The 18,120-nt window shown below is 38.0% G+C and overlaps 1 protein-coding gene across 1 annotated transcript; it reads right to left on the reverse strand.

The window, feature by feature from the left end:
• Positions 1–1,091: 1,091 nt before the first annotated feature.
• LOC146747583 (melatonin receptor type 1B-like) lies at positions 1,092–2,114 on the reverse strand. Its single transcript, XM_085497379.1, has one exon. It carries the CDS (start codon positions 2,112–2,114, stop codon positions 1,092–1,094), a length of 1,023 nt encoding a protein of 340 aa, XP_085353505.1.
• Between the last annotated feature and the right edge of the window lie 16,006 nt (positions 2,115–18,120).

Below are 18,120 nucleotides of genomic sequence, written 5' to 3' on the forward strand. Positions count from 1 at the left end.
AGTTAATAGTTTCTATAATTATCAGCATCTATATGTGCACTATACCGTTAATTTTAAAAATCGCATTCTTAAAGCGCGGTGGTCGTCGCGCAGCGCATGCTCGAATTTCATGTAAATTAACAATGTATTTTACACGCGTTGTATACGTCGCTATGAGTCTCACATCGAACAGGACGCGGCGCGACGACTGTCGCCCTCAAAGGTAGAGATGCAGGTTCGTGGGCACTTGGGAGTAAAAGTTTTTTTTCTTCCAGCATTTATGACAAAACTATTTGTTCAACTAGCCTGTTCATGAAAACAATATGCTTGCCACACAGAATGATTTGAACTCATAACTATATCATATGCACATCGCCATTGTATGCAGGTACACTCGCTGTTAAAGTACAACACACTGGCCAACTGGCAGCCATTTTGTATATCAATAATTCTTGTTTTTACTTGAAATAACATGAAGTGAATACTAGCTTGGTTACCTTCCCTCATCAATAGTCTGCAAATTTCACCTTGATGTTGCTCAATAAACACGTTAATATATTGCAATGTCACGAAGAATGGGGTAGTCGCACTTTAGTCCCAGTGGCAACTGTCAGTCAGTTTGGGTTTTCGGGGGAGTTTTATTTTTGGTTAATTTAGTCACCCGGACCGCGATTGTCACCAAAAGTTGGCGCCTCGCATAGCCGTATTTAGTTAATACAATAATAATTAATGTTCAAATCCAAGGTCTCCGAGTTCACTGACAAGGCTTGCCAGAACGATATTCTCTCCCAAGCTAATTCAATTGGATTTTGGTTTGCACTGGTTCTGTGTGAAATTACTGTGTTAGCTGCAAGTAATGTCGGTGTACATAACTGGTAAGTTCGAACACTAGTTTTTCATATAAACTGAAACATTTTTGCACAATTTTAAACATCGCACACTACACTCACTGTAACCGCCATTGGTGATTACGTGATTATTATAAGTGTTTTATTTCAGCTGAGACTGAGTTGTTTTTTTAAAAAGCAAGCGTATATCTTCATTATATCGCACTCAAAAACACATAATTGAATTGAGTGACAGAAATGACGTTATAATTTGACTGAGTATGTTTATAAGTGCTCCTCTATCACAACATCACCAAATGTTACTCTTCTGCTCGCTGGCTGTGCCGGATTCAAGTTTTTACTAGTATTTCTTTCCTGGTACACAACTGCCACGCCAATAGTGTGTTGTTTGATGCACATAATCTTCAGAAATGCTCTTCGAAGTCGCACGTTGAAAATGGCATAAATCAGTGGATTCAAACAATAAACCAAGACCAAGTGATTTGTATAAATTATTACAATCACGTCATGGGGAACCTGAAAATTAATAGCGATACCGCGTACCACGGCCATTGGTAGATATCCTCCTATTAACACAACGAAAACAACGAAGACTGTCTTCAACAGTTGGAGTTCGTGAAATGCTATTACACTTGGGTGCACTTGGAGTCTTCCAGTCCCCGTTGCCACTGTCATATTGCATTGGCGAATCCTAAAAGCTATAAGTAAATAGGATGCGAACACAGTCACATTTAGTATCCCGATTAAAATCGCCATTATTGGTTCACGCATAAGGACCACCGAGACGCAATGCAACTTGTTGGTGCTGTATTGTACATTGTCCTTAATAACGATGATTGGAACAACGGCTATCATCCACACTGCTACAATAAGAACAGTCATTGACTTTCTAGTGGTGATACTGTTGTAGAGAGCCTTGTTGGTAACCATCAAACAACGGTGTACGGCGGTGATTGATATGGTCTGGAGTGTCACAAATGTGCACAATGAAAGAATATAAAGTTGAAGTTTACACAACGCCAAACCAAAGATCCACGAACCGGCTAAGTATGCTGTGCAGACAGGTAAGATCGTCACAATGAGTACAAGTAGGTCTGACAGCGACAGGTTAACCACGAGAACGTACCTTAGTGTCCGTAAGTGTTTGTTGTGAAGAAATGCAATTATCACAAAGATATTTCCCACTGTTCCGAAAAGGCCAAAAAGCAACAGAATAGAGGCAGCCGTCCATAAAACACTTTCTTCAGCTGAAATGGAGATTGATGCGTTAATGGAAACGTTGTACATTTTAGCAATGGTTGGAGCCTATATGCAACTATAGACAAAGTGTATGCTGTCAGTGCTGCTAGAACAATGGTCGTACAGGATGAATATAATGCCGTATAATTGCTATATTATAATACTTTATCTCATTTGGGACATATTTAGACAGCATGTGACTGATTATTGAATATATGTCATGCCGAGTGTATGTACACCCTAAGGGTAAAGAGAACTTTGATGCGTCATTGGATTTGTGTTTTCATGGTTTGAAGGCCAGACAATGTTTTTGTTGCCTTAAATTAGAAAACGTAGGATTCGACCACAAGGAGCCTAGATACTAAAAACAATTGTATGCCTAGAATCATACACGGGGTAGAAAGACACGGAATAACTTCAGCGATCTCATATTTGTTGAACTTAAAAAATAAAAGCCAAACACAACAACAGCAACAACAACAAAAAGAAGAAAAATGCCAGCATGGAGAATATAAGCTGATTTGTCATTAATGACGTACGAACGTACATAGATACGTACATGGATACGTCCTAAAGCATGTGGTTAATTTGATGTATAAAGATGTGATTCTGTGTTGAAACAGTCTTTTTAGATGCCCGTGCCAAAATAGTAGTCTTGATAGAACGTGTTTTTTGAAGCTTTGTCTGCGACTGTAACGAACTGATTCGCATAATTGTGGGCCATCGGCAATATGTTCGGAAGTCAACAAAGTCAACAGTTGCATTTAGTGTCTATATAGAGATTTTGTTTGTGACTGTAGACACCTTTGTCATTTAACGTAAATGCATAGCTTTTTGGGCAAATGTGATATTTGATACTTTGGACGACAGTAAAATGTGATGGCGTGAATGTCAACAAGACCTAGGAGGCACTCCTATCGTGTTCACAGACTAACTTGGTAAACAATCGTCAGCAGGGGTTAAAAAAGTCCAAACTGAGCCGACGTTGATATCGGCCGCCATGTTACTTGAATGTGTATTTGCAAAGAAACGAAACTCCAGAGCGAGGCTGATATTAAGGACGACGTTATTGCCATTTGCCATTTCAGGACGTATTAAACTAAATCGGCCTGGCGCCGGCTTATCTTGTTCATACGTGTTTCGACGCCGACTTAACTATAAACCTGGCCTCCAAACCGGCTTTTTGGCACATACGTGAAAACGGTACTAGAGCCCAAACGTCCGTCGTAAATTGGCCCGTGGGAAATAATATCTCTACCTATTGTATTGATAAGTCTTCCTTCCAGATAACCTGGGGTGACATCACATCATATCACTCCAAGCAAACTACGTCTGAGTCAGATCAAATCATTAATATACACGCACTTATGAGGCAAGGTTAATGGATTGCCTATATTATAGTATATAATTTCACAATTACTATGTCATTATTTCAATATTTTATTTTTCATGTTTATATTGTTTCACCATTAATTGAGTCATTAATTATTGCATCATTATTACGTCATGTCTAGGATTTATTCATTATTCTATCATGATATGTTTATATTATTTCACCAATATTAGGTCATTAGACTATCACGGGGGTAATTCTCTCTCTCTGGGTTCTCCACACTTGTCAGGGGGGGGGAATCTCGTCTCGTCTCTCTATCTCGTCCCCTTGAGGTACGGGATCGGGAAAGTCACTTACGCCTTACAGTCAAATAAGACTCACACAACGAAATACGTTTCAGCTTTCGTCTTAGTCGGTCAATCGAGCACTCTACCAGACACAGCGCCCTGGGGAAAAGTCCCCAAGACTATCCAAGGCTGACCCAAGACTCTCTCAGACTGCGTCAACACTCTCCCCAAGGCTCTCCAGGACTGGACCACGACTGCCCAGGACTGGCCTCTCCGACTCTCCAGGACTGCGTCTATCGTGCTGTGCTCCCCAAGACCAACTCAAACTCTCTTTATTCATTTTCACAACTCTAACCAATTACAATGCAGTAAAAAGACTCTAGGGCGTAATCTTCAATCATAAAGCTAATCACACTAAGCACTGAATACGTCATATCTTTTGATTAATCGTTCACTACATTAATAACTATGGATACCAACTGTCAGAATCGCGACGGATATCTCGTAATTAGTTCCAAATCACTGAGCCAAGTTCCGTCCAAAACTTCAAATAGGCCTAAACGATGACAGACATAACACAGCAATTCGCTAATAATCAGTTAATTAAGTCGACCAACAGATAGCAAAAACAAATTCATGACAAGACCTCCGTCAACACTCACTATAATGTATTTTTCTTAGTAGATCCGATGGCCTCTGGCCTTCTGTTTCTTCCTTTGTTTGGGATTTTGACGCGCTTCATTTCTGCAATTTTTCTATACGTATTTATATCACGACTTTTACGTATTTATATAACACAGTAACTTAGATTTCAACCTTCACTTGTTTCTTGTAAACACAACATTTGTAATTGAGACAGTTTTCTGGATTTACTAGTAAGATCGGAAACAGATAAGATTTTGAAAAAAAATCAAAAGTTTATGCAGTTATTAGGGGGTAATTCTTTTCTCTCGGGTTCTCCACACGTGCCAGGGGAGAATCTCGTCTCGTCTCTCTATCGCGTCCCCTTGTGGTACGGGATCGGGGAAGTCACTTAAGCTTTACAGTCAAATAAGACACACACAGCGAAATACGTTTCAACTCTTGTCTTAGTCGATCAGTCGAGCACTCTATAAGACACAACGCCCTGGTGAAAAATCCCCAAGACTATCGCAAGGCTGACCCAAGACTAGCCCAAGACTCTCCAGGACTGGACTGCGTCTGTCGTGCTGTACTCGCCAAGACCAATTAAAACAACTTTATTCATTTTCAAAACAAGGGCGTAACCTTCAATCATAAAGCCAATCACACTAAGTACTGAATACGTCATATCTTTTGATTAATCGTTCACTACATTAATAACTACGAATACCAACTGTCAGAAATAGTAGTCCGAATAGCGACGGTTATCTCGTAATTAGTTCCAAATCACTGAGTCGAGTTCCGTCCAGGACCTCGCCTGCCTAAACGATGACAGACATAACACAGCCATTCGCTAATAATCAGCTAAATAAGTCGATTAACAGATACGCGAAAACAATTTCATCATACAGTATTCAAAGAGGGGAAGGGTACAAGTTCTCGGAAGAGCTACAACATGAAACATGTTCATTCACCAAGAGTTTTACTTGCATGGTTATTATCATTTAGTGTGTGATTCACTTTCTGTTCAGTTGATTTGTTTAGTATTGGTATTATTTTGAATGTGCGGTACATTGTAAATATAACTGCCAGATTTTTTTCAATTCGAGATGAAGTACACGTGGAGTACGAATCAATCCAAAATATATTGCATACTATAATGGAAAGAAGTACAGCGCACTGTTGTGTCAATTTAAATTGCATAGTAAAACATATAGAATCTCAGTACTTCTGCTTTTTTCACAAGCGTGCGATTTTCAGAGCCCATTACAAAGCTAAATACACCATGATCCCGTGACCAATCCAGTGTATACTACTCTGTCATCAGTAGTTCCTGGTCTTTAGCACGACGAAAAATTACCCGGATTTCCGTTGTCTGCGTTTACCAATTGAAGTAGAAGCAATTAGCGCAAAGCTTATTCACATAACAGTGGCGGCGGCAAGGGGGCGGAGAAAAATGTTGCGTGTGTGTGTGTGTGTGTGTGGGGGGGGTCCGCCCTCTAAAATCAAGCTTAAACCCTTTGTGTCAGCAAAATTTGCCCCTCAAAATGCAGGAAATAGCGTTTCAGAGGGTCTATATTTAAAAATACGGGGGAGCATGCCCGGGCCCCTGAACCCTTAGTAAGGTCGCGCCTTCTGCGCAAAGGTTGGTGAGCAGATCTCGCCCCAATGTTAAATTTCGTGCCGTCGCCTCTGATTAATTAGCAGTTGTCGCAAATTTAGTTACAGTAGTCGCCATTTACCGTATATGATTTGTAACAACCTATAGTGCATGTGTTGCAGACATGGTTTTTTAATTCTCTAGTTGACGGACGACATTTTATTTCCAAGTTGTCCAAGTAGACCGATGACGCACATTGCAAGTTTACGCAGACGTATTTTCTAGTAGATGACGAAACTTGCACTTTCCATTTTCCAAGCTGACGCAGACGCATTTTTTATGACGAGTCAACACGTCTAAACCATACCAAACGACCAAGATTTGAAACCAAAAATTGTCATTCCAGCTCAGTAGCCGATCAGCGACGAGCTTACAGTTAGATGACAATTTCGGTTTCAAATACCCCGGGAAAGTGTTCTATGTTCTTCGTGTAATTAGGTGTTCGTATTTAAGGGATTTTTCCACACAAAAACGACAAATTCGGCCGAATTTTCTTATCGGTTGGCTTAATATTACCCCCAACGGATCGTATTTTTGTGAAAGATTGGCATTTTTGTCCCGATTTGTAGGAATCTGAAAAACGCGTTTCACAACTTGTCTCTTATTTAGTTTATGCCGCATTCAAGATGGCGGCCCCCATATAGTAAATATCGCATTTATTTTTTTTATCACTCGTGCGCCAGCTGACAGTGAGTGAAGGGAGTGCGTTCAGATCGCAGCTTTAAGACACGTCACCTTGGCGTGCTGCTTGCTTGATCCCTTTAGTTGTGATATGTGATAGAGGGCGTCATGAACAGTTTTTTGACGGTCCCTGCTAGCATAACCGGGGAAGCTTAGGGGCGCTGGCTAATGACAAAATCATTTAAAGTTACACAGTTACTTTTTTTCAAACTTTCAAACAAAGCGTGTTTTTAAAATAAATGCATTTCGCATGAGGGAATTGTTTATAGTTTCCGGAAAGTTACTTTTCACTCGTCGCCCAAAGACAAAAAAGGCAAATTATAAGAGCGCGCTCATCACTAATAAATCATTACAACGATATTATGATATCAAGCAGCCAGGTACGTAATACACATTATTGAGATTCATCATATACTGTGCTTGTATTGTAAGTTGTAGTTGTCGGTTATAGCGCCCTCTACGTCAATAAGTTTGTATATGCCAAAATATGAGAGTCAATATATATACATGTATATATATTACAATTTGTAGTACTTCTTCAGGTAGAAAAACTGTTGAAAATATTACAGTACGACAGATTGGTCGCCATGTGGTGACTGCGCCCTCAATAGTTGTTTCAAACGAAAACTAATTAAAACTTTCATTTTTCATGCTCAACATCATAAGAGATATCATCATAACAGTACTATTAATCATAACAAAAGTGCACTACTTCTTACTATAAACAATTTTAATAAAAAAATAGCAAACCTAATATTAACAATCAGAAAAAAAAAGAAATAGGCGTGCATGAAAAGCATTGGCAGCACAGGACTCACTAATTTAAATAGATGATAATTTCCTCGGGCGGCGGGTTTTAAGTAAGATAAAACCTTCATACTCAGACTCTTTTGGATAAAATGTCCTCCCCACATAACATGTTATCTCGGGGCACGGTCGAGACCGAGTACGAGCGTTTTATCCAATACAACAAAATCCGTGATTAAAATGCGTCGTTGGAGATATCGGAATGCAGCTAGCCATTGAGTGAGCTCAAATTAACAATTTCTAAAAGACCTCGAATTTTATTGGGGCCGACGAACAGGCGTTTTTATAGCTGTATGGATGGGCCCCCTATGAATATGGGACACCGAACAAAATTATCCGATTTTCACTATTTTTAGTGAGTCTGTTACACTTAACGGCTTATACCTATGATGCATATGACAACAATTTCCCCAATAATTAAAATATGGGTTTCCTGAAATGAAAATGTCTTCGGATATTTATATATAGATCGCGTAACATCAACGACTCACAGTGTCACTATGCTAAACAAATCTAGAATTCAGAATTCAGAGCCTACACAACGGCGATGTGACACGCTTCCCACTGAGCTATCCATATCGGTCGTTGGCCTCAGGGCTATTTGACCTTTCGAGTTAGATCATAAATATTCATAAATATTGTCAAGTATGCAAATCATACGCATATCCAAATGTGGTGAAAGCAGTGACTATAAATTCCGAAAGGTCAACACTCACGAACATGTGTACTGAATTCACACATTGCGTGTTACACGTTATCGTATTTTTGAGCATTTCATTTGTGATCACAGGAATGCCTCTCTCCTATTTTCCGATGTTCATGCAGAAATGTTGACAAAAACTCATTAAAGGGCGGTAGTGGTCGCGTAACGCATGCGCGAGATATATGGGTCTCATATGAACAAAGATGGCGAATTTGACTGTTGCGCAGATCAACGAGTACAAACTGGGACGTTACAAAGCTTTAATTAATTATTCTTTTAGATGATTAGAAGAAGAAGTCACTGACGGTAATTATTGCAAGTCGTGCCCAGGCCAAACCTCATCCTTGTGAGTGCGAGATATTGGAATATCGCGAACAATTGATTGAACTCAAATTAAATATGGGACACCTAAGGCTTACACGTAGTTGTTTTTTGTTGCTTTGTCGCAACAACAGATTGTAGCATTAAGTATTTGTAATTTCTTCTGATGGAATATCTTTGATTCTCCGCTGTATTCACATTATTGATACATATACATGTGTGACTAGTTTAGACAACTTATATCTGCACTCCACACCAAAAAACAACCTGTAAATTATTTCCATTTCATTCATCCACTTTCACTTTATTCATCTAGGCGCACAAAATTGTCAATACAGTTCCACAATTTTCCCACAAATGCATGTCATGCTTAAACAACAGTGAAATCTGGGTTAGTGTATATATATATTATATATTTGAAACAAATACACTCGTGTAAAAAATATTGAATTTCCTGAAACTAAATATAATGGAAATGAAAGAACTCCGCCAGATCTGGCCACACATGTCGCCACGTATGAACAACATTGAATAAAGGCACACATAAAATGCGCTAATGTATAGACACTAATTAGATTAGAAGGTTGATCGCGTATTAACAACGAATTGGTGGTCTCATTATTCAGATGATATTTCAAGTAATATGATCAATTTTTCCACCTGCTGTTTCACTGAAACGATTACGTGCATCTCAAACCAAGACCTAATATCCGTGAATGTACCTGCGATCTGGTTTATGAACCATGTGATACCGCTAAGGAGAGAGTTATTGTAACTTTCAAACATAGGAGAATGAAGAATAGCATTCGACTTCCCTCAAAATAGCTTATGTAACGCAATGGGTACGTCCAACTAACATACACACACAATAATCCTAATTTTTAGTTTTAAAAATATTTCATTAATGCTAGCCCTCCACCATATCAAGTCTAATGCCTCCCAGAAGGCGTTATTACACTTTATTTTTGTCTTTTAAGATAAGTATAATAGCTTCTTACAGGATGAAAGTTGTAGTCACAGTGTTTCGAAAACGTCGAAGAATTAAGAGCATTGTTGTAGAGATGTTTTTATTCCCCTTGCAGCTCATCGTCCGAATCGCACGGTCCCGTGTCTTCGACCTATAGGCCTCTAAACGATATCGTGCGGGATCGCATAGGCTAATTGCGTATCTTAAGCAGTAAGATCTGATTAGGCGCGCCTCGAAACAAGGCGCCCAATCATCTTGGACGTACCAAACATGTATAAAGTATGTGCCAAATTTGAATGAAAACTGACAAAGCATGTCCAAGATACCACACATAAAAAGTAAAACAAGATGCCTGCCAGTCGGCCATCTTTGATCCAATTGCGAAAGAAATTGTCGTGGACATGTATCCTAACATGTATATTCTATGTACCAAATTTCAATGAAAACTGACAAAACATGTAAAAAATACGACATTTTCAACAAACAAGTTGGCTTCCAGTCGGCCATTTTAAATCGAATCGCTAAACCACTACACGTGCATATGTCCCACATAAAGAACTAGGTAGATGCAAAGAATGAACGGAATCGGTCCAAAGGATTCTGAAATATGACTCTGGACGGACTGACTCAAGGACGGACTGACGCACGGACGGACAGACTCACGGACAGACGGACTCACTGACAGTCGGGAACATGTATCATAACATGTATAATCTATGTACCAAATTTGAATGAAAACTGACAAAGCATGTCCAAAATACAACATTTTCAAAAAACAAGATGGCTGCCAGTCGGCCATTTTGAATCGAATCGCTAAACCACTGCATGTGCATATGTCCCACATAAAGTACTAGGAACATGCAAAGAATGAACGGAATCGGTCCAAAGGATTCTGAGATATGACTCCGGACGGACGGACGCACGGATGCACGGACGCACGTAGACCGAATTATAAGTCCCCGTTTTCGGACTTCGTCCGAACGGGGACTAAAAAAAGATATGTAGAGTAAGAATATGAAATATAATGCCTTCATGGTAATATACAAAATTATCCACATCACTTACGTTAATCAAAAAGTAAAAACTCGAACAGCTACCCTGTAAACAAAATTGAGTCACTTTTGGTTATGTTTGTTCCATCCCGGGTATAATCTCTAGGGTTTAATTAATATTCCTATACATTGAAATAGACTATTCCATTGTTGCTAAGCTGGTATAAGTTTTGCCTAAATTAACAGAATGTTCTATTATTTGAGGGGAACCAAGTATTGATACCAGACTTAAAATATAACTGTTCTTGTAATGCAATTATGTCTGAGATTGGGTTAAATATTTTATTCTGCTCTGAAATTATACACTTGTGCACCCTAAATGAATAGTTGATTGTAATAATCTATGTGCATTATTGTGTGTATAATTTGTTCATGTTGTGTTTGTATTATCAATTGTCTATTATGACTGTATGCTTCAGATAATAGTTAGACTGGAATTTTAATGCAACTAAAAACAATGAAAAAGTGTATGTTGCATTTTATTCAACGAATAATTTCACTTCAACTTTAATCCTCTGCATCCCTAGTTGGACATAAAGCTGCAATTAACAATTTGGTAGTCATTAAAAACCTAGTTACTTGGTAGACAGGAACATAATCAGTCAACTTAATACTTACAGCGGGGGAGTCGTCACCTACGCATGCGTCAGTTGGCCATAGCGTGTCATTGTTTACAAACAAGCGTCTACCCATGAGCCTTTGCGTTTTTAGCGCGTTTTGTTATCGTCGCTTGGGACTCAATTCCCGCGCGTGCGCGGGTGGCGACACTCAATGCGACCTTCCCGCTTTAAAGCCGCACTACCCATGCGTACAGAATACTGCTCTTTGAATTTCGTCATCATGATCATAATAAAAAATGTCATTGTCCTGAATCGTTCAATAAATATTGACATTCTTTTGTAATAAGAGGGTGGGCAAGGGGGTAGCTGGTACAGTTTTACGGGAAATAAAAAGCGCTTTTTACAATTTACAAAGAAAAAAAGACGTTTTTACAGTTTACAGTGATAAAAAATGGAACATTGAATGGTCTGAAGAGCTCTCCGACTCAAATTCTCCGCCATTACTGCGCCGTGTGTAGAGACGCATGCGCATAATACCCTCGTAATGCTCTTCATTCGGTTAGAGAGCCTTTTACGTCTTGACATTCAATTTTGCAGTGAATTGTGTCATCTAGTCGTTTTACAGTTTCTAAAATGTAATTTCCCTGGATTATTTTTTACGATTTTTTTATTTGGATGTAAATTCTTGTACGTACCGAGAAAAATGACACATTTTTACAGTGTACGAAAAAAATACTAGTATTTGATTGATTACGTTGTACGTCTAGCCTGTGATTACAGAATTACGGAATTTATTTTTTCAATTTACGTTGTACGAACCAAAAAATATTGCAATTACGTTGAACGAAAATAACCCTTGCCCCTCTCTAATAATAATACCTTAGCCTCCCTTAAAGCAAATTTAATGTGATATTCGAAAAATAAACTGTCATACGTACTAGTAGCCATGTCAATAAGGTCTAAGCATTTTAAGTAATGCATTCACTGTTGTTATTTATTTCTGAACTCATAATAATTTATTTGTAAAATAAATCAAAAATCAAATAAACATTGTTGACCGACTTATGCCTGAAATCAAAATATGCTTGATATGGACACTGTCTAATATAAGAATTCTGGTGTCTGTGTTAAATTATGCCGTAATATGTATAACAATGTCATGCCAAAGAAAATACATTTTTTCAACAATTTGACATAAATTTACATATATAATGTTAAATGTTCACGTGAAAAACAAAACTTTGACCCGATTTGTTGTTATCTTAGGTAAAAGGTCAATTAATAGAAACGCTGTGAAGGAGTTGTAATCCAATTCTTAAAAAATAATATACCGAAGGACCAGATGTAAAACTACAAGACACAATGCTGTATGATGGGTGAACATTTCTTGATGATAAAAAAAGTAAATATATTAGGCCAGTATTTATCGTTATCTGCACCAGGGGAAACCATGTTCAAATTCTTTTATAAATGTTGGCTTACATATAAAAACGATTCTCAAATCAATCGGCAAAAATGCTATCACATGCATATGGACAAGCTGATGAGAATGAGAACTTAGCTACCGTTTACATGTACCAATACAAAATGAAAAAAAAAATAGATAGATGCTCGTTGTATTTTCTGTAAATCATTTCGAGTTACTATTTTCTTTGTTATAATGTTTTACATTAACTGTTATCATGCATTTAAAACATGTTCACCAATTTTGTTTTGCAGCTTGCAATCAAATCATGACAACCAATAGAAACACGGCACGTATTCTTCGCGGACGAGGCTATGACTACATTATGATAACCTGAGCTGTTTAGGTGATCAGTTTTTATCTTGCCCATATCATTAAAGATGAAAGGGAAAGGTATATTAAGGGGAAAATGTCTGTCGTCGTTATTGTCGTCGTCGTCGTTAATAATTGTTAATGTATACCCAATAACTTTACTAATTTTATTCCAAACTTTATCAAACGTGGTCACCTAATTCATCAGTATAAAATCCTCCTTTAGTGTGAACGGCAGATTTCCTGTGTGAAAATATCATACAAAAACTGAGAAAGTAGTAGTCAAAATCTGATAAACAATTTTGACTGTTTCTACCTGACTGATTACTGGTGATACACAATCAAAGGTCACTGATCCCAGTGGAAGTATGCACTGGTGTATGTGTTCAATAATCAACTCATAGGTCCGATTATTGCACAGTCGAATACACATTTGCAAACATACTAATACAATACATAATCTATTTTAACAGGAAACAAGATGTCAGATAATCCATATAAGCACTCCTAAGAATAACTCTTTCGGTGCCAAACGTTTGTTCAAGATCTGAAACCGATAGAAAATTATGTCTGTTTAGTCAAAAGTTATCAAAAAAATAATGCCCTCCCTATCTGTTCAAATTAACATTCTATGCTCACAATTTGTTGAGCATGTGATGTTTTTTTTTTTTGATGTGTTGCACCCTAGTTGAATGCAGGTTTGCATACATTTGTGATTCAAGACTGAATTCATGAAAACCATACCTCCTCTGCAAATATATTTGCTATACCTGAATTAATAGATTTTTTCTTCAAAAATGCTCTCGATGAATTGACTCTCTTTCCCTAAAAGAGTTATGCAGCTCTCAATATGAGCCATAAATATCCCCTCACACACAGATATGCTATTTTGCAGATATGTAGATATGCAGATGTTCTGCTCCCAATATGTGATGTGAATTATAACTCCCCCCCACAGACTATGAATAATAATTCCTACATGAAGATTTTTTTGTTTTGTTCAGCCAAATGGAGATTTTGTGACTTTAAAATAATTAAACAAATTAGGCACCACTGTTTTTTGTAAAATATTTACATCAATCAAGGACTTTTGGTAGGCTGTTTTCCCACTGCTGTTTCAATCCTAAAACTTGTTTGTATTCAAAATTAATTATGACAATGCATATTCCTATTTAAACAAACTATGATAAAGAAAACAATATTATATAACAAAGGGCAAGGTCACCAGAGTTAAACTATGTTTCTGCTCAGTCAACACCCATTTAATGATTTTACTGATAATCCTGGGCAGTTTTGTGTCAAAAATTATAAAGCTTAATATTTCAATGCATCATTTTTTCGGTCGTTTATACTCGAACTCCCGGTTGTGTGTTCGTGTTCGTGTGTGTGTGAGACAGTTAGGAGTGCTACGGTAAACTCTCACCACATCTCCGTGGAGTGTGGGGATATCTGCGAGGACAAAAATAACGATATATATCAACTTCCAAGGACAAACACACCTTCCGATGACGTTTTTAATAGTCCTCGGAAAACATAATTTACATTAACAGTTAATTCAACTTATAACATCCTATATAGAATTGTTATTTAATTTAGTTTAATTGAACTCCAATTAAATCTCAACCAAATATAACGCAACTATATTACAAGTTAATTCAACTATATTAAGTCAGTCCAATAGAGTCCTTGAAACATATAGCAATATGTACAAGGATATGTGCATCGGTAGCGATGTCGCAAAGTACGTTGTATCAAAAGGTTGGTTGCCTGAAGTTGTATGGCCGTGCTCGGCGACCTCTGGTACTAAGGCACTCCATGAATGAGGTATTGCCAGAGGTCAGGGTTCGTCTCATTTGTATCGCCTGTCTCGTCTGTAGATGGATGTAACCTGCCTAGATTTACAATAGTTTCCCTTCCAAAGTGACTTCATTTTCTCACTGGCGTTTGGGCGATTGAGAAGTAAAAAAAACTGCGAATATCCGTTGTGTAGCAAAATATTACGGCTCATTTCAACCGGGTCGTCTAACTGAAACAGGAATAGCGTTGAACTTCGCACGGTTCATTTCACCGGGGATCGCGAAAAACTGCGTCGTACAAAATATTTTTAAAGGTTTGAGGAAAGGTAAATTCAGACTCAGCCCACCCAATGGTTATTGCTATGTTTATATGAATTTATGAATATCTCATCAGCTTTACGTAATTTATTGTGCCCCTCATTCAGTGCAATTGATAACACGACGCCATGACTGTTTTCACGCAAGGTTGTGACTTCGCGGACGATTTTTCGCCCGTTTTCCCCGAATTGTAAATATTTTCATTTTATTTTTTTACGTGACGATTGAATAGCATTTAGTCGTGATGCGATAGCCATTTTCTCATAAAACGGGCATTATCTCCGTTCGTGTTTTCTGGTTGGTCAGAGCATGGCGGTGTTATACCTCCATGGTCAGAGAAATTGGAACTTAATTAGCTCTCACTGTTTTTGTCAGTTTGATTTCAATTTTCACACTATTTCGACGACATCTTTACGAACAAAGGGACATCTGGGTTTATTTTTAAAGCTTTGCATTCTCAGACAATGTGTGAAATACTGACCGGCAAACGTTCTGCTCGACAACTTTGTAATATGAAAACAAAACATACTATATATACACCTGGACGCCCATTTGTTAATAAACAGCCAACAAACATAGTGTAAAAGTTTCATTTGAAACAAACAACAATTGTGCGAGCTATTTAGATGTGAACTTCCCTGGTAAACTGAAATAATTCACAAGTGGAGATAATGGATAATTTGCATAACCATTCACTCGGAAGGAATGTTGCTAATGCTCATAATTAAAATGGATGTAACAATCTCAAATTTAAACCTATCATCGTTTCGTAAAAGGTTAAATTTAGTGCATAATACGGAGATTCCGTCATCACTTTTTCTCCATGTTTCTTTCTTATTAGTTATGTACAGCCTTGTAAAATCTTGCTAAGCATTCGAAAGAGAGAACGTATGTACATGTTTTCCATATTTTAAAATTGTTTAAAAAGTATGTTCCACTATTCACAATGCTGCGAAATGTTAACAGTCTATCGCCAAGACTGTCTGGGTAATTAAAAACAATCACTCTCAAGTGCCCACGAATCTGCATCTGTACCTTAAAGCGGAGAGGTCGTCACCTGCGCACGCGCGGGAATTGAGTCCCAACCGACGATAACAACACGTGCTTAATTAAGTGGGACGCTACGTACGTTGTAATTACCCGAACACATGTATCCAAGTTTTGTTGTTTGGACTTGTTTATAAATAATAAATAACACCTGACTGCTCTGTCCACTGGATTTAATACAAAGTGTTGGCCCCATGTGTTCCATCAACGTGGTAAATTTTGCTCATCCATTACGATAAGTATTTGCATACCGTTTACCTCGCCTGTTTTGCTAAGCTTGAGCATGGAACTATAAACCCTTATAGTTCCATGGCTTGAGTCAGCATTAGATATTTAGTACCCGTTTCTCCCCTTGAGACTGACATTTTCACTGCTGTGTGACCTTGTTTCCTTGTATAAGCGTGATTATACTGACCTACCTCCTATTTTAGGATGGCACTTAAACATTTATACTAGCCTTATGCATTGTCTACCTGGCTTGGATTAACACTTCAAAATATGTCCTGGCCTGATGCAGCTGTCTACCTACTTTGGGTTAACACCCCGACATTTGTACTACCTTTCAAACGTAGTTCCCTACCTGAGAGCGACAAACCAGCATTTGTAGTGGGTTTTCAATAAAGCATCGCTATATGAAACGTGCACAAATATCTCAATTGTACATGTGTCCACAGTCCATCGATCGAGGATAGATGGGCATGTAAATGTTGTGTGTTGGGTGAAACGTATTCTACTTTTAAAATTACTGTGTACTCTCTGCGTCATGCACAGGTCAGCAACCCTTGACTGTAGTACATGTTTACTCTTATAATCAGTCTGTACAAGAGAACTGGTGATGGTTGTGGAACCATAACTGCCTCAGCTCAAAGATTGTTATGTAATACATGGGAATGTGAAGGGGAATATATTGTAGTGTTACCCCTGTGTAATTTACAATATATCTGAATTAACCTTCACTGTGAAGGACAATATGGGAGTTGACTTAAATGACTGGCTGCGTAGAAGCAAGACTGGTCAAATTTTGCGAAATAGTAGTTAGAATTTCCAGATACACATTGTGAGGATATCAAAATATGGATGATAAAAACAGCAAGTGATATTTCCAGAGATGTAGTTGGAATTGAAGCAAAGGAGTGACCTATTAATCCATGAAACATACTCACACATATCCGTACATATCATCGTGTCTTATTGTGTGTGGGCAAAGCTGTCATGCACACAATCGGAAAAATATGTTATTACTGTAAATAATAAAAACAATAAAAACTGAAATTTAGAAAAACTATGAACAATTAATAATGAAAATATGTGATTTGCTGTACAGTTTCCAGAAAATTATTACAAGTCGCAGAAGTGCATAGGAGTCGTCAAACCGTACAGTTGAGAATGATACCAAGATTTAACAATTCCATGAGAACATCGCAATGTTCTTTTAACACATGAAACGGATGTGCATTGGTCGAATTTTGTATAGTTTCAATAGGCATACAAGCACCTGTATATATTTTGACAATAAACCCCTCATTCACATTGTGCAAATACAAACAAGACATTATACCTTCTTGATAGTACCAAAGACACTAGAACACTAGTGTCTTTGATAGTAACAAGCAAGTGTTGTATAAACCCCAATGAAAAGTCCGGAGTCACGGCGAATACTTCTGGCGAGTCACCCCTCTAAACACGTCATTACTGTGCCAACGACATTGAAATTTGCTCTTCCATAAAGCAGCAGTTCCCATCTTCAAATAATCAAAATAACCTTGATACCCTGGCGAAGCAAGTCTATTGTTTCACAACGACTGTCCCAATGGATTTTTGTCCTTTCAATTTCTCAAGATAAACGTCCCAAGGTTGTTTTGTTTACTAGAAGGATGTGTCTTTTGGCAGCATTTCTTGTATTAATTTCCATTGCACAAAAAAGTAGCAAATACTGTTACTGAAGCACAGAATTTGCATGAATTTTTCTCCCAGCCATTCACGCAAACTGTAAACGAAGTCTTTTATCTCATCCATAGTTGCTGACACTTTGCAACCGCCTTGATGGATGTATTGTGACGTATTTTGACCCTAGTCTGGTTCCCTGCCCCATTTCAACGCTGAGGGCGGTTTTAGAAAAGGGTC

The sequence above is a fragment of the Saccoglossus kowalevskii genome, chromosome 3 (assembly GCF_978046115.1).
Source record: "Saccoglossus kowalevskii chromosome 3, keSacKowa6.1, whole genome shotgun sequence".
NCBI lineage: Eukaryota > Metazoa > Hemichordata > Enteropneusta > Harrimaniidae > Saccoglossus > Saccoglossus kowalevskii.